A 26258-nucleotide genomic window follows, 5' to 3' on the forward strand; every position below is an offset into this window, starting at 1 on the left:
GAGTGACTGAAGAGTAATGTATAGAAGTGAGTGAGTGAGTATGAGTGAGTGAGTCAGTGAGTGAGAATGTATGTATGTGTCTGAATGTGTTTCTATATTACAGAGTGAGTATATCTGAGTGAATGAGTGAGTCAGTGAATGAAAAGAATGTATGGAAGTATGGTGAGTGAGTGAATAAGTGAATCTGAGCATTAGTGAATAAATACTGGAACAAATGAACAAGCAAATGAATGAATGAATGAATGAATGAATGTGTGAGTTGTGAGCGACTGATTTATATACTAACACTCACACTCAGTCATTCCCTCACATACAATCTCCACCCACTCTCTCAAATACACTGTTGTGTACATACACCCTCACACTCATTCCCTCAGCACACCATACTCACTCACGTGTAACTACTCACTCACACTCTTATATACTACCCTCCAATCAGTCACTTAGTTAGGCACTTAGAGGGTCTGAAGCTCATTGTGGTGGTGCGGTCCCTGCCGTGGACGTGTGACCTTGTGTTATTCTTCTTTGTGTATACGAATGTAGGTTTTAAAAGCCTTCGATTTTAAGGCCTCGTTCCTGTCACCTTGATGCTTATGTGATGGTTTGTATTTGCAGTGACAGTGAATAATCACCTGCTCTCCACATTCGAGGGGTCAGTGAAAGTGCAGGACGAGCGTTTGACAGGTTTGGGACCCCTAATTCTGCGCTTTCAGCTCTTCTCTGCCTCTGAACCTCTCACCGTAATCATAACACCAGGTTCCTGAGGTCCGGCATTAAGCCCGTGGACCAAATCCAAACAGCTGAAACAGTGCTGCAGAGTGTCACCAGGCTGCGGGACATAGGCTTAATTAGCACATTACTGCTAAAATGCCGCTAATTAGCCTGTCTGCTGCTATTAAATCTAAGCAGTTGAAAGCCCCCGGGAGGGTATTCTTCGTTGGTGAATAAGTCCATATTCATAAAGGTTTTAAAGGAGCCATCAATCATTTTTCACCTCCAAATCCTGCAAATAACTTTTCATCAGAGGCATTATTTATTAATTTTACATCTTTTTTAATGTATGATTATCTCACATGAAACAGGAAATAATCTGCTTATGCTCCATAGAGTGGGTCACTACCAGGTGGCAGCCACGCTAAAACAGACTTGGTACACAATCTCTGATTCATCCAGGCCACCAGGCATCATCCTTCCCTCTGTCCATTCATTATCTGTGACCCTTATCCAATTCAGGGTCGCGGTGGGTCCAGAGCATACCTGGAATCATTGGGCGCAAGGCAGAAATACACCCTGGAGGGGGCGCCGGTCCTTCACAGGGTATAACTCACACCTACGGTGTTTTTGGAGACACAGAGAGAACACACCACACTCCTCACAGACAGTCACCCGGACGAAACCCACGCAGACACAGAGAGAACACACCACACTCCTCACAGACAGTCACCCGGAGGAAACCCACGCAGACACAGGGAGAACACACACACTCCTCACAGACAGTCACCCGGAGGAAACCCACGCAGACACAGGGAGAACACACCACACTCCTCACAGACAGTCACCCGGAGGAAACCCACGCAGACACAGAGAGAACACACCACACTCCTCACAGACAGTCACCCGGAGGAAACCCACGCAGACACAGAGAGAACACACCACACTCCTCACAGATAGTCACCCGAAGGAAACCCACACAGACAGAACACACCACACACCTCACAGACAGTCACCCGAAGGAAACCCACACAGACAGAACACACCACACTCCTCACAGACAGTCACCCGAAGGAAACCCACGCAGACACAGGGAGAACACACCACACTCCTCACAGACAGTCACCCGAAGGAAACCCACACAGACAGAACACACCACACTCCTCACAGACAGTCACCCGAAGGAAACCCACGCAGACACAGGGAGAACACACCCCACTTCCACAGATAGTCACCCGAAGGAAACCCACACAGACACAGGGAGAACACACCACACTCCTCAAAGACAGTCACCCAGAGCGGGAATCGAACCCACAATCTCCAGGTCCCTGGAGCTCCTTGACTGCGGCGCTACCTGCTGCGCCACCGTGCCGCCTCACTAGGCATCAGTATACTATAAATATCTTTTCAGATTTCTGCTAAGACAATATCTTTGGAGCTAAACACACTTGGAGGAGTACCCTAACTGCTTGAGGCTGCTTTGCAAACAGCAAACGGACGCCTTCATTGGATACAAGGGGTGGGGTCATTCTACCCACCCAGACAACGTGGACCTCTGTGCTCTCGAGACTCTTGGTTAAGGATGGCTGGGGCATCACCAGAGCTCCACCTCCCAACCTCCAGATGACAGGGTCCACACCCCAGGTCTGCAGCTGTTCAACAGGGTTACGCAGGAACATCTGGAGGACAAGGAACTCGCCCGTATCACTTGAATCAACATTCTTCGTATTTCACAATAAAGGTCACTGCAGATCTACTCACGTCTGCGAAGGCCTTCAGTGAAGCAAATGATTAGCTCCTGAGCTCAGATTATTAGATGAATGAAATGGTAAATTTCACTGCATAATTAATCGGGTGAGATGTAAACAAAATGGGGTCTGTTGTGAAATTCTGGAAAAACCAGGAGTGAGAGTGGTTCAGTGTTGGTGAATGGAAACTCCGGAGAGGTCAGTGTCTCTGAATCACTGGGCTACCACTGTGGGCACCACATCCATTCATTCATACCTAATAACTATCACATTCACTCATTTGTTCATTCACTCATTCGTTCATTTATTCACAGTAGTTTGTTCTCACTAACACAGGTATTAATCCATCCAAACACTCACTACTTCATTCATTCAAAGACACTTACACCTACATCCATAAATTCATCCAGACATTATTCATGCATTCACCCTTAATCAATTCACCAATTAATTCATTCATCCATTCCTGTGTTCATTCATGTATGTGTTAGTGACTGGGTGAGTGTGTGAACTTGTCTACAGCTGAGAGTGTGAGTGAATGGGTGAGTGTGTGACATTGTGTGAGAATTAGTGGGTGAGTATGTGGCATTGTGTGAGTATTTGTGGGTGAGTGTGTGAACCTGTCCACAGCTAAGAGTGTGAGTGACTGGATGAGTGTGTGACATTATCTACAGCTGTGTGAGAATTAGTGGGTGCGCGTGTGACACTGTCCACAGCTGTGAAAGTGTGAGTGACTGGGTGAGTATGTGAGTGACTGGGTGAGTGTGTGAACCTGTCCACAGCTAAGAGTGTGAGTGAGTGGGTGAATGTGTGACATTGTCTACAGCTGAGTGTGAGAGTGACTGGGTGAGTGTGTGATACTGTGTGAGAATGATGTCTGGTTCCATTCAACAGCTGTAAAGAGTCAGGTTTCTGTCACGTCAAAAAACTTATTTACATCTCTTTGAAAAATAAGTTGTAATTTCCTTATTAAAATCCTCATGTCTTTGACTCATACACAGAGTCCCTGAGGCTGAGGACACGAGTGAGTGCAGGTGATATTCCCGTTCCTGCTGAAGTTTCCGAGAGCATGGCCTTCCTCCGGCAGAAAACGCTTCATTTAACGCCGCAATTTGGAAATGATGTCATGGAAAAATAGGGGAGAAGAAAAGATGAACTTGGTCCCCTCTTCACTTTAATGGTGGCGTGTGGCTGTGCACTTTCATGGTCCGGGGGGCGGGGGGTGGTGAGGCAGAGAGGGGGAGGGGGGAGTGCAGCAGAATGTGGGGGAACACTTGGTCCCTGAGCTTGATGTGAGGTGCTGGAGTTGGATTTGTGTTTTTCTGTCACCGTCCAGATCCCCGAGGTCATATTCTCTCAGCCCCCTGACCTCACCACAGCATCGTGTACCTCCACAGTCACACACTGGAGTACAGCTGTTGCTCTGCATACTTTATCTGCCCTGTTCGCCCTGTCCTTAATTGGTCAGGACACCTACAGGCGTCGTGACCCCGACCATGCCAGAAATGGAGGGATGGATGGACAGAAGTCAAGGAAGAAGGATGTTGAACGAATGGATGGGTGGATTCATGAAATGGACGGATGAATGAATGGACAGATGGAGAGATGAATGAATGGATGGATGGATAGACAGCTGGAGCATCGCTGGCATTTGGAGAAGTTTTTGTGTACATCCCTGCGTCTGCGCGAGAGTCAGAGCCTGACGCATGTTGCTATAGCAACCGTCACGAAGGAGACAGTTGCCGTGGAGTGGACGGTGTTGATATTTGGAGCAAAAATAGACATCACTGTCTTTCCTCGCTCCACTGTCTTTTCACCGCCCGACTTCAGTAACATCTGACTTTACGTGTGAGAGGATTACTTTCTTAGAATCTGGAGTCCACCAACACACACACTGTGAAACAAAAACAGAGAACACGGCCGTTCTGATTCCGCTCCGTATCTGAGTGTGTCCGATCACAGCGCTGGACCCGCGTTTACGTGAGAGCGCCACGTTCAGGACAGAATCTCTAGAGCACCCAGGCAACTAGGCGTCAGCGTAACACACTGGAAACTAACATTTGACTGCTGTTTACAAACAAGAAGAACATCTAGAAATCCTGGGAATCTCATGAAGTTCTTATGATGGTGTTTTGCCGCGTGGGCATTTCTCCACGGTCAAAAAAACAAAGACTGATCACACTGCAGTCAGAGCCATGCACGCTTCAGTCTGCTCGCCCCTGATTGGCTAAATGCAATGCAGTAGTCGCACTTGGCCAACTTCCTTGCTGTGGCACACCACATACCGCTCAATTCAGCAACAATCCCCACTGAAATAAACTGGACGAACAATCCCATGATGAGAAATGTGAGGTAGGGATGAGATTTAAGGTGGTCTCATTTGCAGGTCTAAGAGAAAAATCTTTTCCTTTTTGCAGAATGTTATTGACATGTTTTTGTCTTTGTTAATAACACTTTGTAAGCCTCATGTCCATCATTAGAAAGGAAGGAGGGGTTTGGCTGTTTTCTTGAGCCATTAGAAACTGGCAGTGCTCAGAGAGAGAGAGAGAGAGAGTGAGAGAGAGAGAGAGAGAGAGAGAGAGAGAGGTAATTGCATAGCGACACTTCCATTTTCTTTCTTCCTTTCTTTTTCTTCCTGCTCCTCCTCTCTCATCTCGGAGGCTGATCTAATCAAAGACTGGGGCAGACAAAGCTGTTTAGCCAGTCTGCTAGCACACACACACACACACACACACACACACACACACACACACATGCACGCACACAGTTTCATAAAGTGGACAGAGACCACTTAAAAGAGCAGCAGCACACATGCATGACAGAGGTATTGGTTCAGCTCTACACAGCTCCACACAGCCTCACACAACTCCTCAAAGCTCCACACAGCTCCACACAGCCTCACACAACTCCTCACAGCTCCATACAGCTCCACACATCTCCTCACAGCTCCACACAACTCCTCACAGCTCCACACAGCTTCACACAACTCCTCACAGCTCCACACAACTCCTCACAGCTCCACACAACTCCTCACAGCTTCACACAACTCCTCACAGCTCCACACAACTCCTCACAGCTCCACACAACTCCTCACAGCTCCACACAGCTCCACACAACTCCTCACAGCTCCACACAGCTTCACACAACTCCTCACAGCTTCACACAGCTCCACACAGCTTCACACAACTCCTCACAACACCCCAGAACTCTGCACATCTCCTCACAGTTCATCTTGTCTCCCCACAGCTCCACACATCTCTGTACATCTCCACGCAGCTCAATGCAGCTCCATACAGCTCCACACATCTCTGTACATCTCCACGCAGCTCGATGCAGCTCCATACAGCTCCACACATCTCCATGAAGCTCACACAGCTCCACACATCTCCATGCAGCTCCACACATCTCCATGATGCTCACACAGCTCCACACATCTCCATGCAGCTCCATACATCTCCATGAATCTCACACAGCTCTACACATCTCCATGAAGCTCACACAACTCCACACATCTCCATGAAGCTCACACAGCTCCACACAGCTCCACACAGTCCCACACAGCTCCACACAGCCCCATGAATCTCTGCACATCTCCGTGCATCTCCACACAGCTCCACACTTCTCCACCAAAGCTCATCTGACCCAGGAGGAATATTGCAGACAAATATGCAAATGATTTCTGGAAAATGAAGGCGCTGGACTCTTACGGTACGCCTCAGTGAGCTGATGACATTTCAGGGAAATGAATTATAACACCAGCGCTTTCTGAGAAACAACAAGACCACCACATTTTTAACCTGCAGCAGCCTGGAGCCATTCATGTCTTGTGATAAGAACATAATTACACACTAATTACAAAATTAGTTACAGAGAATGTTACATTTAACATTCTCTGTTCACACAGCATTCACCAGCGAAACGTAAACATCTACAGCTCCAACACACCCACCGTAGTGTGTGAGTGACTGGGTGAGTGTGTGAGTGACTGGGTGAGTGTGTGAGTGATTGGGTGATTGTGCGAAAATGTCCACAGGTGTGAATGTGTGAGTGACTGGGTGAATGTGAGAATGACTGGGTGAATGTGTGAGTGGCTGGGTGAGTGTGAGAGTGACTGGGTGAGTGTGTGAAACTGTCCACAGGTGTCAATGTGTGAGTGACTGGGTGAGTGTGAGAATGACTGGGTGAATGTGTGAGTGACTGGGTGAGTGTGAGAATGACTGGGTGAATGTGTGAGTGACTGGGTGAGAGTGAGAGTGACTGGGTGAGTGTGAGAGTGACTGGGTGAGTGTGTGAGTGACTGGGTGAGTGTGTAAAACTGTCCACAGGTGTGAATGCGTGAGTGACTGGGTGAGTGTGTGAGTGACAGGGTGTACTGTACTGTACTGTACACTTGTAAAACTTAACATGTCCTAAGATGTACCCCTGAGGAACCGCTAAAGTAGTATGAACATTCTTATTATAGTGACAGTGTCCTATTGGGGACCACCGTAGTTACAGAGAGGTCTTGGAAATGAGTTGCCACTGGCTACATTGTCCTTTGCTAATGTGAACACAGGGTCAGCTACTGACAGAGCTAACAGAGCTAACAGAGCTGTATATCTGACACCAGTCTGACACAGCTTTACAGCTCACTCCATCCCATTCTCACGTGGATGCTAACACTACTATACATGATGCTAATCGCTATCCTGTCTTCATTGTTAGCCTCGTGTTAGCAGATTTGACTGAAAATGCTCCTTTTAACATCAGCCAATTACTGCAGAACCCAGAGTGAGCGGATAACCCAGAGTGGAGGGTATAAGCACAGTTGCCAGGAGACAGCATTGCACCACTGCGAATCCTCTGAACCAGTGTGTGTGTGAGAGTGTGTGTGTGTGTGAAGGGGAGGGTGGGGTACAGGGACTTAGGCAAAAGCCCGTTGAGGATAATGGACCCATCTCAACACACACACACACACACCAATGGCAGATGTGAGCACAATCCTTGTTCCAGGCTTCACCACCGACCTAAACCCTGAGAACCTGGCAGGACCAAATATGCAAATCATTTCCAGAACATGGACAAACTCGTCTTATCTGAATGTAATTATTAAATAGTAAAACATAGGTACATCATGAATAGCATTTACATACATCAATAAAAGTCAATTAAAGAGGTTAATACTATGGCTAACAAGTCTAACCATAAGAAACTTAACCCTAAACTTAACCGTGACTCTAACTGGAAGCCCCTCAATATTCGAAACAGCAGTGTGTTGTGTTTGTGGAAAGTGGTGTCCCAGTTGTGCACACACTTCTAATTCTAATAAGCGTCTGAGTGTGTAGTGTGTAGTGTCAGAGACGAGTTTACAAAAATAAATCTACAGTGCACACTTTAAACCAGTCAGCTGTTGAGTACGGTAACGATGGACACTACGGTCCCACAGTCCAATGGGAAACGGAAAGGGAGGAGCATCTCACATCTAGAAAAGTTTGTCCTAAATAGTGCCCTACTCCCTACATAGTGCACTTAGTGTTGTCAAATGACTTACACTGTGCAATACAAAGTGTGGAGGGAGATACTTGAGTTTCAGCCTTGGACGACGGTGTGGCGGGTGCAGCTTTGTACGACGTGGGTTGTCATAGCGACATTTCATCATGCCCTTTTAGTAAGCAACGTGTAGCAACATTTATAGAAACAGCGCCACCAGTGGACGGGAGCTTACTTAGTCAACATGATCAGTGCTGTTTTAGTAAAATAATGTACAATTTTTGAGGTCTTGCCATACGTTTGAAAGCCAGATATATGTTTATTATCTGCCTCTGCAGCACATTGTCCAGATATGGATAGACGTGAGACTCAATAGAGGACTGAGTGTCTGGGGACAGAGACGTAGCGGTGTATTGTCGTTGGAACAGTGACGTTGTTGGAGGCTGAATGCAGTAATCCCTTCATTGTCCGGGTGGTCTCCTCTATAAAGACCACAGTAAATAACCATTAGACCTCGCTGCGCTCCCCGAGGTACCCCGACACGTTGAGGTACAGAGTTTCACCGTGGAAACCAGTGAATCTGATTGGCTGTGGTCTGGTGAAAAGACTTGATTGACAGCGGTAAGATCACCTCCTGATTTCTCAAAATGAAACAACACTCTTCCTCCAGAGAGAGGAGCAGACTCCAGGCTGGAGCTGGTCCAGGTGAAGTTCTGGTCTGAAGATGGTCTCTGTCTTCACAGATGGGACATGGTAGCTGTGGTAATAGACTGACTCTCTCTCTCTCTCTCTCTCTCTCAGCCCTCATTGATCCCACACAGAAGACATCTATAAATGACCCTCACTGCAGTTCCAAGGGTTTTAAATGATGGCTTTCTGGGCAGTGATCCTGAGGCTGAGTTTATAAAAGACTCACTCCAGTGTTTCATTCAGATGTGTACCTTATTTCCACACAAACAGAGCAGTGTACATCACCGCGGCTTCTACCCACAGCAGATGGACGTGTCCAGTGTATCAGACTGGCTTTCCCTGAACACAGGAGTCCACTGCAGTGACTCTACCGCAGCAGCAGGAGGAGGAGGAGGAGGAGAGGGTCCTGCGGCGTGAATATTTTTGGTGGAGCAGTTGAATGGGGGCCTCTAGTGGATACACACTCTGGAGAACCCACCCAGGACCGTGTAAAACTTTTACAGAGAGTAAGAACTGCACTCAGTACAGTTAGAGTTAGAGCTGTGTCTACTGCAGTGATGAAACATTCTTATCATCAGTCCCTGTCCTGTCTGGAAAAACCCACCTATCCAAAGAGAACCACACCCCCTCTGTGTGTACAATGCTTTGAGGACCACCACAAACACTCTCCAAAGAGAGGGAATAAAATCCCTCTTCACGAATCTACCTTTAAAGCTATGATTATTCCTGTTGTCTCTGGTAAAGAGAGCGATTGGAGCGACGACAAACAACAACCACATCCACTGCATTGGCTTTTTGGATCAGACACAGCAGTGCTCCTGGAGTTTTTAAACCCCTAAGTGTCACTGCGTCCTGTGTCACTGATGAAGGACTAGAGGACGAGCGACACACACTGTGCAGCCACAGATGAGCTACTGTCTCTGACTCTACATCTACAAGGTGGACCAACGAGGGAGGAGTGTCTCACAGAGTGGACAGAGAGTGGATACAGGGTTTAAAAACTCCAGCAGCACTGCTGTGTCTGATCCACTCTACACCAGCACAACACACACTAACACACCACCACCACGTCAGTGTCACTGCAGCGCTGAGAATGATCCACCACCACGTCACACCTGCTCTGTGGGGGTCCTGAGCGCTGAAGAATAGGGTGAAAGGGGGCAAACAGATGGACTACAGCCTGTAATTGTAGAACTACAGTGTGCTCTTGTATGGTTTGTGAAGCTGAGAGAGTGGACAGTGGGTGTAGAGACAAGGACGAATATTTGATGAATATTATATTTTACATATATTTTACACAAACCCAAGCCTTTGTCTGAAACTGTATGAACATTATGACTCTGTAGGAGTGTTTCTAATGTCGGAGTACATGCCGTTCCAGCTCAGAGGAGAAGCGTGAGCAAATGAGTCCATACACAAGTGTGTTCAGCAGACACTTACATCTCCACGAGGGAGGTGTTATCTCGCTTCAGCTTCACAATCACACACTAACCTCACATTGAACCTATGGCAATTTTATACTCTCTCACACACACCATGGAAAACACACACAGTAAGAATTCGGAAAAATACATTTCTCACCCCTGGAAAGGCATTCACTGAGGTGGGACTTTAGCAGCATTCTCCCCCTGTGTAAACAAGCCCTGTTCAGAACGCCCGCTTTCAGTACCTGTTCCTTTAAACGATAATGAGCCGCTCGCTGTTCACCCGACCCCGAGCGCACAGCAGTGAGGAGCGAGGAGCAGAAGCTCTGGTTTTTAGCTGTTTTTACTCTGTTTTCTTTTCCTTCTGTGTTCTTATTTCTCTGCGCTCGTTGTGTCCATGTTGCATTTAACCTCGTCTTTGCGCTCTCACGTAAACACAGGTCCAGCGCTGTGATTGGACAGACTCAGACGAGGGGGCGGGGCAATTCTAAAGTATCTGCACTTTGACGTCAGAAGCAGAATCAGAACGACTCGTTTTATCCTGTGTTTTCTGAACTCAGGCAGCACCCTGAAAATCAGACTGGGTGGTCTGGTTTCACAGTGTGTGGGTTGGTGGGCTCCAGATCCCCACATTAATGTTCTACACACACACACACACACCTGTGGATAGTATCCCACACACTGTGAATAATTTCTCCTGCAGCTGCTCAAGAGCATCTCATTCCATGCGTTTCTGTGGAGCTTATCCGTGTGTTATAGGAGAAATGTTGTAGGAGCCTCTAGAGAGAGAGAGAGTGTTTAACAACATGGACTGTAATGTGAATGTGTGTGTGTGTGTGTGTGTGTGTGTGTGTGTGTGTGTGTGTGTGTGTGTGTGAGGGCCACTTAATCGCACCTGGAGCACCGGGCTGTTCTCTCAGTGAGAGAGTCAGTGAAATACAGGCTGTGTGGAGTGTGTGGAGTGGAGGCATTATGGCAATCACACATTTCACACTCACACTCTCACACACATATACACACACACACACGCACACACACTTCCACCCACACACATCTATCTACCGCAGGCAATAAGAGGCACATTCTTTGCAGTGGTCATTAGCTCTGAAACCTCTATACATTTCTGTGTGCCCTTCACTTGATGCCATCTCATCTTTTCTCAGCTCCAACGTCAACACCATCCACTATTCATCCATCACCTACAGCATTCCCATAATGCACCACGGCCAGTTTCGGACACTGTCTCAAATATAACTGCCCCCTAAACTGCTCAGCACCAGCCACTAGCCTACAGTCCCACAACACGAGGATGAGGTCTCACCACGGACAGCGCTGGCAATACACAAAGGGATTATTTACACCGTAGTAGTGCTACAGGGGAGGGTTGGGGTACCACAGGCCTGTTTTCACAGCAACAGTCCTATATTACGGTCCCTCGACATCACGTGACCTCACCTCTTTAATATCCAACATGTGTCATGACACCTGGAGTTAAACTCAACTTTATACCTTTTCCAAAATGACATGAATAAGTTGTCAATACAATGGATTACGTGATTCATTCATTCATTATCTGTAACCCTTATCCAGTTCAGAGTTGTGGTGGGTCCAGAGCCTACCTGGAATCATTGGGCGCAAGGCGGGAATACACCCTGGAGGGGGCACCAGTCCTTCACAGGGCAATACATACATTCACTCACACACACACGTACGGAAACTTTTGAGTCGCCAATCCACCTACCAAAGTCTTTTTTTGGACTGTGGGAAGAAACCTGAGCACCCGGAGAAAACCCACGCGGACACCGAGAGAACACACCACACTCCTCACAGACAGTCACCCGGAGGAAACCCACGCAGACACAGAGAGAACACACCACACTCCTCACAGACAGTCACCCGGAGGAAACCCACGCAGACACAGAGAGAACACACCACACTCCTCACAGACAGTCACCCGGAGGAAACCCACGCAGATACAGGGAGAACACACCACACTCCTCACAGACAGTCACCCGGAGGAAACCCACGCAGACACAGGGAGAACACACCACACTCCTCACAGACAGTCACTCGGAGGAAACCCACGCAGACACAGAGAGAACACACCACACTCCTCACAGACAGTCACCCAGATTAAACCCACGCAGACACAGAGAGAACACACCACACTCCTCACAGACAGTCACCCAGAGGAAACCCACGCAGACACAGGGAGAACACACCACACTCCTCACAGACAGTCACCCGGAGGAAACCCATGCGGACACAGGGAGAACACACCACACTCCTCACAGACAGTCACCTGGAGGAAACCCACACGGACACAGGGAGAACACACCACACTCCTCACAGACAGTCACCCGGAGGAAACCCACGCGGACACAGGGAGAACACACCACACTCCTCACAGACAGGTGAAGAAAGGGGAGGTGAAGGTGAGATGCAAAAGAGATATCAACTAACATTGAGAATGCAACACCAAAAGCATGGCCATCTAAATTATCCACCCTCTGTAAAAGGTGTGCAAATCACGTATAATTTTAATTCAAAAATTCAAGCGCTCTCCCGCTCTTTTGTCATGGTATAATGGCTGTTGCATTGTATTGTTACCAATCTTACTTGCACACCTCATTAAATACAATAATGAACTACTTCCCATGGCGGAGGGACACACCTGATTACACACTAAAGTATGAGCCACAGAGTGCAACTTCTGAGTACAAGCTGGAGTTCCCACTGCGAAACACAACAGTGTCTTTTTAACCCTTTCTCTTGTGTTAGGGTCAATTTCAACCCAGGTATAATTTTAAATCTGAAAACAAGTGCCAAATCTGGACTCATAAACACACTATACACCAACAGCCTACAGCTGGCTCCTCCTACAACCACTTGAGCTTCAGTTAGGGGCTTCTATCTTTGTCTGTTTCACAAAACAAGGAAAGACAGACATGTCCAGACATGTAAGGTCAGTTTAGAGTTAGAGTTTTGTAGAGTGTACATCTCCAGTTTACAGTCCGCAACAATGAACAATTAAAACCAACCCTTTCATGGATAAAGAACAATAACAAGGTCAACAAGAAGGTCAACAATCATTAATTGTTTTTAGGGTGAACTTATGGCAGATTTAAAACACAGGTCAAAACCGACCCATTAACATAAGAGATGCTAACAGAACGCTAACACAGGAGGAAGGATAATGTTGTTGTTGTTGACACTATAGAACAGCTCTGCTGATTTCCTGTGCAGTGAAAAGGTAAATGTCATCACACTGATCGCGCTCTGCAAACAATTTACTTGTCAATACTCATCATTACACAGACACCCCACCATCTGGTAAACCCTGTCAATCTCCACAGAAAGGTTCAAAAAGCACAGGGGTCTGAAGAAAAAACAGTAACTCAAGTAGACAGTGGCTTTAATGTCTGATTCCTATAAGCATCAGTGGTTTTAAGACTTTCTCAGTGTAAATTTTATTTGTTCATTCATTCATTGTCTGTAAGCGCTTATCAAGTTCAGGGTCGCGGTGGGTCCAGAGTCTACCTGGAATCATTGGGCGCAAGGCGGGAATACACCCTGGAGGGGGCGCCAGTCCTTCACAGGGCAACACACAAACACACACACACACCTATGGACACTTTTGAGTCGCCAATCCACCTACCAACGTGTGTTTTTGGACTGTGGGAGGAAACCGGAGCACAATGAATAATCGATTCTTTGAGCATCTGGGAGTCTGTTGGCCAATGATTTATAGATTTGAATCTCTTGAGGTCTTGGATTGCAGCACACTTTGAAATAAAAATGTTAGTGTTAAATAAATGTTGTTTTTTTTAATGTAACAAACTTTAAGCTGTTGTTAATGGAATTTAGTAATAAACAATATATCTAACTTTTAAAAATCTTCTTATTATTATTATTCTTTTGGCTGCTCTCTCCAATCAGGGGTCACCATAGCAGATCAATCACAATCCGCACTATTGATCTGGCACAGTTTTTAATACGTCTAACATTTAAAAATACATGACTAAAAATCAGCAAATTTTTAAGGCAATGTACTAAAAGTACACACAAATATTTTTTGTTTTCATCAACTAAAACTAACAGTAAGTAAAAGACGGATTTCCCCCGGGTGACTGTCTGTGAGGAGTGTGGTGTGTTCTCTCTGTGTCTGCGTGGGTTTCCTCCGGGTGACTGTCTGTGAGGAGTGTGGTGTGTTCTCTCTGTGTCTGTGTGGGTTTCCTCCGGGTGACTGTCTGTGAGGAGTGTGGTGTGTTCTCTCTGTGTCTGCGTGGGTTTCCTCTGGGTGACTGTCTGTGAGGAGTGTGGTGTGTTCTCCCTGTGTCTGCGTGGGTTTCCTCTGGGTGACTGTCTGTGAGGAGTGTGGTGTGTTCTCTCTGTGTCTGCGTGGGTTTCCTCCGGGTGACTGTCTGTGAGGAGTGTGGTGTGTTCTCTCTGTGTCTGCGTGGGTTTCCTCCGGGTGACTGTCTGTGAGGAGTGTGGTGTGTTCTCTCTGTGTCTGTGTGGGTTTCCTCCGGGTGACTGTCTGTGAGGAGTGTGGTGTGTTCTCTCTGTGTCTGCGTGGGTTTCCTCCGGGTGACTGTCTGTGAGGAGTGTGGTGTGTTCTTCCTGTGTCCGCGTGGGTTTCCTCCGGGTGACTGTCTGTGAGGAGTTGGTGTGTTCTCCCTGTGTCTGTGTGGGTTTCCTCCAGGTGACTGTCTGTGAGGAGTGTGGTGTGTTCTCCCTGTGTCTGTGTGGGTTTCCTCCGGGTGACTGTCTGTGAGGAGTTGGTGTGTTCTCCCTGTGTCTGTGTGGGTTTCCTCCAGGTGACTGTCTGTGAGGAGTGTGGTGTGTTCTCCCTGTGTCTGTGTGGGTTTCCTCCGGGTGACTGTCTGTGAGGAGTTGGTGTGTTCTCCCTGTGTCTGCGTGGGTTTCCCCCGGGTGACTGTCTGTGAGGAGTGTGGTGTGTTCTCCCTGTGTCTGTGTGGGTTTCCTCCGGGTGACTGTCTGTGAGGAGTGTGGTGTGTTCTCTCTGTGTCTGTGTGGGTTTCCTCCGGGTGACTGTCTGTGAGGAGCGTGGTGTATTCTCTCTGTGTCTGTGTGGTTTTCCTCCGGGTGACTGTCTGTGAGGAGTGTGGTGTTCTCTCTGTGTCTGTGTGGGTTTCCTCCGGGTGACTGTCTGTGAGGAGTGTGGTGTGTTCTTCCTGTGTCCGCGTGGGTTTCCTCCGGGTGACTGTCTGTGAGGAGTGTGGTGTGTTCTCTCTGTGTCTGTGTGGGTTTCCTCCGGGTGACTGTCTGTGAGGAGTGTGGTGTGTTCTCCCTGTGTCTGTGTGGGTTTCCTCCGGGTGACTGTTTGTGAAGAGTGTGGTGTGTTCTCTCTGTGTCTGTGTGGGTTTCCTCCGGGTGACTGTCTGTCAGGAGTGTGGTGTGTTCTCCCTGTGTCTGTGTGGGTTTCCTCCGGGTGACTGTTTGTGAAGAGTGTGGTGTGTTCTCTCTGTGTCTGTGTGGGTTTCCTCCGGGTGACTGTCTGTCAGGAGTGTGGTGTGTTCTCTCTGTGTCTGTGTGGGTTTCCTCCGGGTGACTGTCTGTGAGGAGTTGGTGTGTTCTCCCTGTGTCTGTGTGGGTTTCCTCCGGGTGACTGTCTGTGAGGAGTGTGGTGTGTTCTCCCTGTGTCTGCGTGGGTTTCCTCCGGGTGACTGTCTGTGAGGAGTGTGGTGTGTTCTCCCTGTGTCTGTGTGGGTTTCCTCCGGGTGACTGTCTGTCAGGAGTGTGGTGTGTTCTCCCTGTGTCTGTGTGGGTTTCCTCCGGGTGACTGTTTGTGAAGAGTGTGGTGTGTTCTCTCTGTGTCTGTGTGGGTTTCCTCCGGGTGACTGTCTGTCAGGAGTGTGGTGTGTTCTCTCTGTGTCTGCGTGGGTTTCCTCCGGGTGACTGTCTGTGAGAAGTGTCGTGTGTTCTTCCTGTGTCCGCGTGGGTTTCCTCCGGGTGACTGTCTTTGAGGAGTTGGTGTGTTCTCCCTGTGTCTGTGTGGGTTTCCTCCAGGTGACTGTCTGTGAGGAGTGTGGTGTGTTCTCCCTGTGTCTGCGTGGGTTTCCCCCGGGTGACTGTCTGTGAGGAGTGTGGTGTGTTCTCCCTGTGTCTGTGTGGGTTTCCTCCGGGTGACTGTCTGTGAGGAGTGTGGTGTGTTCTCTCTGTGTCTGTGTGGGTTTCCTCCGGGTGACTGTCTGTGAGGAGCGTGGTGTATTCTCTCTGTGTCTGTGTGGTTTTCCTCCGGGTGACTGTCTGTGAGGAGTGTGGTGTTCTCTCTGTGTCTGTGTGGGTTTCCTCCGGGTGACTGTCTGTGAGGAGTGTGGTGTGTTCTTCCTGTGTCCGCGTGGGTTTCCTCCGGGTGACTGTCTGTGAGGAGTTGGTGTGTTCTCCCTGTGTCTGTGTGGGTTTCCTCCGGGTGACTGTCTGTGAGGAGTGTGGTGTGTTCTCCCTGTGTCTGCGTGGGTTTCCTCCGGGTGACTGTCTGTGAGGAGTGTGGTGTGTTCTCCCTGTGTCTGTGTGGGTTTCCTCCGGGTGACTGTTTGTGAGGAGTGTGGTGTGTTCTCTCTGTGTCTGTGTGGGTTTCCTCCGGGTGACTGTCTGTGAGGAGTGTGGTGTGTTCTCCCTGTGTCTGTGTGGGTTTCCTCCGGGTGACTGTTTGTGAAGAGTGTGGTGTGTTCTCTCTGTGTCTGTGTGGGTTTCCTCCGGGTGACTGTCTGTCAGGAGTGTGGTGTGTTCTCCCTGTGTCTGTGTGGGTTTCCTCCGGGTGACTGTTTGTGAAGAGTGTGGTGTGTTCTCTCTGTGTCTGTGTGGGTTTCCTCCGGGTGACTGTCTGTCAGGAGTGTGGTGTGTTCTCTCTGTGTCTGTGTGGGTTTCCTCCGGGTAACTGTCTGTGAGAAGTGTGGTGTGTTCTTCCTGTGTCTGTGTGGGTTTCCTCCGGGTGACTGTCTGTGAGGAGTTGGTGTGTTCTCCCTGTGTCTGTGTGGGTTTCCTCCGGGTGACTGTCTGTGAGGAGTGTGGTGTGTTCTCCCTGTGTCTGCGTGGGTTTCCTCCGGGTGACTGTCTGTGAGGAGTGTGGTGTGTTCTCCCTGTGTCTGTGTGGGTTTCCTCCGGGTGACTGTCTGTCAGGAGTGTGGTGTGTTCTCCCTGTGTCTGTGTGGGTTTCCTCCGGGTGACTGTTTGTGAAGAGTGTGGTGTGTTCTCTCTGTGTCTGTGTGGGTTTCCTCCGGGTGACTGTCTGTCAGGAGTGTGGTGTGTTCTCTCTGTGTCTGTGTGGGTTTCCTCCGGGTGACTGTCTGTGAGAAGTGTGGTGTGTTCTTCCTGTGTCCGCGTGGGTTTCCTCCGGGTGACTGTCTGTGAGGAGTTGGTGTGTTCTCCCTGTGTCTGTGTGGGTTTCCTCCGGGTGACTGTCTGTGAGGAGTGTGGTGTGTTCTCCCTGTGTCTGCGTGGGTTTCCTCCGGGTGACTGTCTGTGAGGAGTGTGGTGTGTTCTCCCTGTGTCTGTGTGGGTTTCCTCCGGGTGACTGTTTGTGAGGAGTGTGGTGTGTTCTCTCTGTGTCTGTGTGGGTTTCCTCCGGGTGACTGTCTGTGAGGAGTGTGGTGTGTTCTCCCTGTGTCTGTGTGGGTTTCCTCCGGGTGACTGTTTGTGAAGAGTGTGGTGTGTTCTCTCTGTGTCTGTGTGGGTTTCCTCCGGGTGACTGTCTGTCAGGAGTGTGGTGTGTTCTCCCTGTGTCTGTGTGGGTTTCCTCCGGGTGACTGTTTGTGAAGAGTGTGGTGTGTTCTCTCTGTGTCTGTGTGGGTTTCCTCCAGGTGACTGTCTGTCAGGAGTGTGGTGTGTTCTCTCTGTGTCTGTGTGGGTTTCCTCCGGGTGACTGTCTGTGAGAAGTGTGGTGTGTTCTCTCTGTGTCTGTGTGGGTTTCCTCCGGGTGAATGTCTGTGAGGAGTGTGGTGTGTTCTCTCTGTGTCTGTGTGGGTTTCCTCCGGGTGCTCCAGTTTCCTCCCATGCTCCAAAAACACACGTTGTTAGGTGGATTGGCGTGGACTGGTGTGAGTGTGTGTCACCCTGTGAAGTACTGGTGCCCCCTGGTGTGTTCCCGTCTTGCGCCCAGTCATTCCATGTAGGCCCTGAACTGGATAAGTGTTACAGACGATGAATGAATTACACTAATATGCATACTCATTTTAGTCAAAAGACTAAAACTAAACTAGAATCAGCTGTCAAAATTAACACTGGGCTTTCTACAGTGAAACTGAGTACACCAGCCTTAATGACCCCTGAGTCTTATCAGAATACACCTTCACATTTATGTCAGTGTCATGAAAGGTGTGGCCTTATAAACGATGACCTACAGTGAAGTGAACAGTGAAGTGGGTGTATGCCCTGTATCTCTTGTCACAGGCCATGTCCACAGCCCGGTCTGAAAAGGGGACCCCGAGTACAACTCTGACCAGTGCATTAGCAAATCATCAATCAGTTCAGAAGCCGTTTCACTCCATAATGCCACCGTTTGTCATGCATTATCTCTCATGCGTGAAATATCCAGCCAAGTGCTTCACAGTTCATTTGTTAAATGAGTTACAGCAGCAGGGGGAAGAGGAGCAGGACTGTGCTTACCTCTGAGACGTGGTTTTATACTTCTGCCTGCAACACAAAACCAAACAGCGTTAGATCAGAGGAGCATTTTAAACACGAGACCCAACTTTAAAAGAGGATAATATGCAATAAAAACAAGCAGGCGTTATTACTTAATGTGCACAGAACACTGGGTCTGTGCCAAACCTCACTCCTACATGGACAGCATTTTAGATCACATGTGGACTCCCTCTTAGAAACCTTAAACATTCATAAACATGCCTACGAAGATGCTTCCTCAGCTACCGAGACAGCTGTGTCCACTCTATTAGACACCAGTCCCACGTTGGTCCACCTTGTAGATGTAGAGTCAGAGACAGTAGCTCATCTGTCGCTGCACAGTGTGTGTCGCTCGTCCTCTAGTCCTTCATCAGTGACACAGGACGCTGTCGGCTGGATGTTTTTGGTCGGTGGACTGTTCTCAGTCCAGACACTGAGGGGTTTAAAAACTCCAGCAGCAGCTGCTGTGTCTGATCCACTCTACACCAGCACAACACACACTAACACACCACCACCACGTCAGTGTCACTGCAGCACTGAGAATGTGTGTGAGAGAGACTACATGTGTGTAATTGTGTGAATGTTACAGCACGTCCTCAGGCCTGTGTGTGTGAGTGTGTGTGTGCATGTGTGTGTTACTGTGGGCACACTTGGGTGTATATGAGTTCAGAGTTAAGAGGTGTGTGTGTGTGGGATGTCTCATAAAGTGTGAATTTCAAGGACACTCGAGTGTGTTTGAGCAAAAACGGAACTCTACGACACACACTTTCACAGCACACCCACTTTACTCAGTGCAACAATCTGCACCACTTTACTGCAGTTATTCACCTTCGGCAGCAAAACAGACACCACTCAGCCGCAGTGAACATTAAGTGTTCGTGCTCGGGTGCGGACCACAGTGAACTGTGTACTCTGGATAAGATTTTCAACAATGATTACATATCTTCACATCAGTGAAGACCCCTCAGGGATTCGAGGTCTAATAACATCCAAGACATCTATCATTTCTGCTGTTTTGCTTTGGAATAGGTTTTATACCTGTGTCTCTTTTACTCTACAGATATTTTATCCATACACTTATGTCTCAGTCAGGTTTTGCCTGGAAGCCAAAGTGTTAAATTCTTCCAACTCCAACCGTAATTTCCTAATAAGTATATTTTCCTTTGTGGTAGAAAGGCGAGGCAAGTTTATTTATAGAGCACCTTTTGTACACAATGGCAATTCAAAGTGCTTCACACAACAATAGAGAAAAGCTACAGTCGAAGAATGAATATTTCAAAAGATAAAAGCAGTTATAAACTTTAGAAAATTGAAATATAAAAGACAAATAAAAGAAAAGATATTTATTAAAACAGCACTAAATGAATAAGTGAAGCGCTACGCAAAGGCACAGGAGAACAGCAAGGTCTCTAATCTACATTTGAAGATTGTAATATTTAAGGCAAATCCGACGTCTTCCGGGAGTCTGTTCCAGGTGGAAGTAGGATAGCGGCTGAAGGCTGCCTCCCGCTGTGTGGTTCTGACCCAGGGCACTACGAGCTGACCAATCCCGAGCGATCTGAGAGACCTACTGGGTTCATACACCTCTAACTATTCATAGCACTTTAAAATCAATCCAGTGTTTAATCAGGAGCCAGTGCAGTGACCTCTGAGTGTTCTCCCTGTGTATGTGGGTTTCCTCCGGGTGACTGTCTGTGAGGAGTGTGGTGTGTTCTCCCTGTGTCTGTGTGGGTTTCCTCCGGGTGACTGTCTGTGAGGAGTGTGGTGTGTTCTCCCTGTGTCTGCGTGGGTTTCCTCCGGGTGACTGTCTGTGAGGAGTGTGGTGTGTTCTCTCTGTGTCTGCGTGGGTTTCCTCCGGGTGACTGTCTGTGAGGAGTGTGGTGTGTTCTCTCTGTGTCTGCGTGGGTTTCCTCTGGGTGACTGTCTGTGAGGAGTGTGGTGTGTTCTCCCTGTGTCCGCGTGGGTTTGCTCCGGGTGACTGTCTGTGAGGAGTGTGGTGTGTTATCCCTGTGTCTGCGTGGGTTTCCTCCGGGTGACTGTCTGTGAGGAGTGTGGTTTGTTCTCCCTGCGTCTGCGTGGGTTTCCGTCGAGTGACTGTCTGTGAGGAGTATGGTGTGTTATCCCTGTGTCTGCGTGGGTTTCCTCCAGGCGACTGTCTGTGAGGAGTGTGGTGTGTTCTCCCTGTGTTTGCGTGGGTTTCCTCCGAGTGACTGTCTGACCTGAGGACAGGAGCGATGTGCTCAGTTCAGTTTGGTAAGGGTTCTAGCTGCTGCATTTCGAATGAGCTGCAGCTGCCTGACTGTGGACTTGGAAAGTCCAGTAAAGAGACCACTGCAGTAGTCCAGCTGCTGGAGATGAATGCATGAATTAGTTTTTCTAAGTTTGGTTGTGACACATACCCTTTGGACTTTGATATGGTCTCGACATGAAAAAAGGCAGAGTTTGTTATTGCCTCTATTTGGCCGTTAAAGTTCTGAGTTCAGGTCTGAGTCCAGGATTACGCCAAGATTTCAGCCCTGGTCTTTAGTCTTTAGAGCTTTGCTGTGAAGCTGAGCAGTGACCTCAAGTCTTCGCGCCTTACTGCCAAACACAATCACCTCTGCTTTGTGGAGTTGGACAGGGTCATTTGCAGTGTGTGACCTTGTCTTCAGGGTTTGTGTATAAACACCATAGAACCAGCCGCCTGTGTGAAATTTTGTTTTGAAATTGGAAAATGGAAAAAAGAGAAATTTAATTTCTGATACGCAAAGAAAACTGAACAAATTCAAAAATGGCTGTGTGTCTGAACTAGAACCACAGTTTCCCCAGATTTAGTCAGTTGTGAGGAAGCATATTTACTGAAGGAGTCACTGTAAAACTGTACATGCTTCATATATATATATATATATATATATATATAACATAAATATGCTAACTTTAACAGGCTTTAAAAGTCTTTAATGAATTACTATTAGCTTAGTGCTAACACACTGTAAGGGCCTGATGGATGGGGAATCGATGCAGGATTTCTCAATTTAGCCAGATAACTTAAGCCCAAAGTCAAGCCTGTCCAATAGGAACAGAGATGAGGGACATTCCAATTGGAAAGTCCTCCACTTTGGGCTGAAGTTAGTTAACTGAGAGGTCCTTCTTTGTGGAATACCTCCCCAGAACAGAGCAAGGCCATTTACGAGAGACGTGAGTAGTGAATGTGGGCAGGTTTTAGACCAGGAACAGCTGAAGTGTGTTTGTCCCAGAGGTCTTGATTATACAAATCTACAGACTTGTTAAAACCACCCCAACACACACACACACACAGAGTTCAGTCAAGGGCTGAAAGGCTAAACACCAGAGCATGCAGATCCTCACAACCATCCTCCTCCTAATAAAGTTGGGTAGCTGCTGAAGCTGGTGTTGGTGACTCCAGCAGGAGGCGCTGTCTGTGGCCTGTGTGATCTGTTGGGATCCAATGACTGGGTGCAGTGACAGGGACACTGTACTGAACAAATGGCACTATCCTTGACCCTAGGTCAAAGAGTCGTGTTACTGCCCTGTGGTCACTTCTGATCTTAAGAAAGAAATCCTTCTTAAACGTGATTTTATTTAATTTTATTTTTTCATACTTATTTTTGATTATCTTAAAATGATATAAGTTATTCTTCAAGACATTTTCTGAAGAATTGTCTTTTTTTCTTAAGAAATTTTCCAATAACAATTGGGATTCTTTAAAAATATATTTTTAACTATTTTCTTAACCTTACAAATCCCTTGCAATTGTCTTAAAGTTGAGTACAGTTAAGATTAGCATTTAAAATGATCAGTTTATAGAGCGGATTTACGATATCAATAATATCTAATCTAACACAGTGAAAGGTGGAGAATGTTTTAAAAATAACTTTGTCCTAACTACAAAAGGCATGCATTCACACACTCCCACTTGTCATTCCCATTCTCTAAAGTGACTGATATTCCCACACTCTCCAGTAACTGACATTCCCACTCTCTCCAGTAACTGACATTTCCATTCTCTCCAGTAATTTACTGATATTCCCACTCTCTCCATTAACTGATATTTCCATTCTCTCCAGTAACTGACTCACATTCCCACTCTCTCCAGTAACGGACTCACATTCCCACTCTCTCCAGTAATTGACATTCCCACTCTCTCCAGTAACTGACTGACATCCCCACTCTCTACAGTAAATTACTGACATTCCCACTCTCTCCAGTAACTGACATTTCCATTCTCTCCAGTAACTGACTCACATCCCCACTCTCTCTAGTAACTGACTGACATTCCCACTCTCTCCAGTAACTGACTGACATTCCCACTCTTTCTAGTAACTGACTGACATTCCCACTCTCTCCAGTAACTGACATTCCCACTCTCTCCAGTAACTGACTCCCATTCCCACTCTCTCCAGTAACTGACATTCCCACTCTCTCCAGTAACTGACTGAAATTCCCACTCTCTACAGTAACTGACTGACATTCCCACTCTCTACAGTAACTGACTGACATTCCCACTCTCGCCAGCAACTGACATTCCCACTCTCTCCAGTAACTGACATTTCCATTCTCTCCAGTAACTGACTGACATTCCCACTCTCTACAGCAACTGACTGACATTCCCACTCTCTACTGCAACTGACTGACATTCCCACTCCCAACAGTAACTGACTGACATTCCCACTCTCTTCAGTAAATGACATTCCCACTCTCTCTAGTAACTGACTGACATTCCCACTCTCTCCAGTAACTGACATTTCCATTCTCTCCAGTAACTGAATGACATTCCCACTCTCTACAGCAACTGACTGACATTCCCACTATCTACAGCAACTGACTGACATTCCCACTCCCAACAGTAACTGACTGACATTCCCACTCTCTTCAGTAAATGACATTCCCACTCTCGCCAGCAACTGACATTTCCATTCTCTCCAGTAATTGACTGATATTCCCACTCTCTACAGTAACTGACATTTCCATTCTCTCCAGTAACTGAATGACATTCCCACTCTCTCTATTAACTGATATTTCCATTCTCTCCAGTAATTGACTGACATTCCCACTCTCTCCAGTATTTGACTGACATTCCCACTCTCTCCAGTAACTGACTGACATTCCCACTCTCTCCAGTAACTGACATTCTCACTCTCTCCAGTAAGTGACATTCCCACTCTCTCCAGTAACTGAGTGACATTCCCACTCTCTCCAGTAACTGACTCACATTCCCACTCTCTCTAGTAACTGACATTTCCATTCTCACTCTCTCCAGTAACTGACTCACATTCCCACTCTCTCTAGTAACTGACTGACATTCCCACTCTCTCAAGTAACTGACTGACCTTCCCACTCTCTCCAGTAACTGACTGACCTTCCCACTCTCTCCAGTAACTGACATTCCCACTCTCTCCAGTAACTGACTCCCATTCCCACTCTCTCCAGTAACTGACATTCCCACTCTCTCCAGTAACTGACTGAAATTCCCACTCTCTACAGTAACTGACTGACCTTCCCACTCTCTCCAGTAACTGACACCCATTCCCACTCTCTCCAGTAACTGACATTCCCACTCTCTCCAGTAACTGACTGACCTTCCCACTCTCTCCAGTAACTGACATTCCCACTCTCTCCAGTAACTGACACTTCCACATACAATAGTGACCTCAGTTTTGTCTAATACTGTAAATGTCCAGGTAAAGGTATAAGACCTGAGAATGTATGTTTAGTGATTTCCTATGTTTAGGTGTTCATTAATGTGTAGAAAAAAACAGGCTGTTGGTGGTTAATTGATGAAACCTGGCGGATTAATGGTTATTCATATTCACAAATATGTGCTGGAGATGACAGTGTAAATCGACTGATGGAAAAGACAAAGTAAGGTCAGTATCTGCCGCGATCTGAGGTTTAACTGTAGATGGATGTGGGTTCACTATCGGGCAAAACAACAGGTCACTGTTGCCTTTTTTTATATATGTGTGTGTGTGTGTGTGTGTGTTTGTGTTATACCTGATCATTAATGACTATTAATATATTCAAAACATAAATAATAACCATTATTATCAGTGTAGTCACATTCTCATTCTCTCCACCACCTTTCATTCCCATTTCCTGCAGTAACTGCCGTTCCCATTTGCTCCAATAATTTCCTTCATCGTTTCTCTTCAATTCAACTCATAAACTCTCCACTAATTTATTTTCCTTTTTCTGTAAAATTCCAATGTCCCGTTGCTAACTTCCGTGGTATTAACTTGTTTACAACTCCCATTCCCTCCAATAACGTGTCAATGCTATTCACTAAAATTCCCATAGTACATGACATTCCACAGTAGCTTACATTCCCTCCATTAACTGACATTCCCATTCACTTCAGTCATTCCCGTCATCCTTAGACATTCCCGTTTCCTCCTGTAACTTAAATTCCTAGAAACTCACTTCATTTCCCATTCCATTCATCTTAGTAACTTCCACAACCCATTGTGTTCCACATCAACTTGCATTATGTACAATGCCCATTCCCTCGAATAACTCACATTCCCATTCCCTCTAGCAGCCTACATCCATACCTTCCAGTAATTCCCATTCTAGTAACTCTCATTCCAGTCGCTTCCAATGACTTCCAAATTTAATCTTCACTACTAACATAGTCCTAGTCCCTCCCATAACTTCCATAGTTCCACATTACTGTCTTATACGGTCAATTCCCATTTCCTCCAGTGCCTTAAAATCCATCAATTCCATTCTATTCCCATTCCCTCCAGTGTATCCCGGTACACAGATGACTGTCATCAGTAAAGTAACTTACATTCCCTTCAGCCGGAGCCACATTCTCTCCGTTTGTTCGTTCCTCCTGTACTTCAAGGAATTATTCTCAAGCCCATCAGTGTCGTTCACCAGAGAATCCATGGCTTGTGTGTGTGTGTGTGTGTGTGTGTGTGTTTTCCTACGCAGTAACGGAGCAAGCAGGTAGGTTGAGCATGTGTGTATCGGAGCTCCCTCCAGAGCTTGTGCGACTCTCTGAATCTATGGAGCATCAGGCATTCAGAGTGTGTGTGTGTGTGTGTGTGTGTGTGTGTGTGTGTGTGTGAGTAAAAGAGAGCGAGAGAGGATTCAAAGACTGAAACGCAATAAACACACACTACCTCTCATCCGCGCAATACAGAAATGCTCTCACACACACACACACACACACACACACACGACGGTCCTCTTAACACACACTCCCGCCCTCCATCATTCACACCGCTCTCTCTTTCTCTGTCTGTCTGTCTGTCTCTCTCTCTCTCTCTCTCTCTCTCTCTCTCTCTGGAACTGCAGCTTACCGAGAATCTCTCTGCATCTCTGAAATCATTCCAGCTCCTCTCGCTGTCATTCTGTTCTTCTCTCCCTCCGTCTTTCTCTCGGTGCAGACTCTATCTCTCCTCAATCGTTTCTTCTCCCTTCTCCCCCTCTCGCTCTGCTCTTGCTCAATTCTGTCCTCTCTCTCTCTCTCTCTCTCTCTGCTGTTTTGCTTTTTATCTCTGCTCTTGCTCTATTACACCTCACTCTCTCCTACTGTCTTCTCTTATATCCTCTCTCTCTA

General features: G+C 47.2%; 1 protein-coding gene across 1 annotated transcript in view; it reads right to left on the reverse strand.

The window, feature by feature from the left end:
• Positions 1 to 25899, reverse strand: part of pde1a (phosphodiesterase 1A, calmodulin-dependent) — a 76444-nt gene extending 50545 nt beyond the window's left edge. The window contains exons 1-2 of the mRNA XM_066686860.1: positions 25482 to 25899; positions 18674 to 18700 (exon numbers count right to left, since the gene is read on the reverse strand). Coding sequence (XP_066542957.1) covers positions 18674 to 18700; positions 25482 to 25582 — 128 coding nt within the window. The 5' untranslated portion in view covers positions 25583 to 25899. The remainder of the gene's footprint in view (positions 1 to 18673; positions 18701 to 25481) is intronic.
• Between the last annotated feature and the right edge of the window lie 359 nt (positions 25900 to 26258).

This window comes from Hoplias malabaricus, chromosome 12 (assembly GCF_029633855.1).
Source record: "Hoplias malabaricus isolate fHopMal1 chromosome 12, fHopMal1.hap1, whole genome shotgun sequence".
Taxonomy (NCBI): Eukaryota; Metazoa; Chordata; class Actinopteri; order Characiformes; family Erythrinidae; genus Hoplias; species Hoplias malabaricus.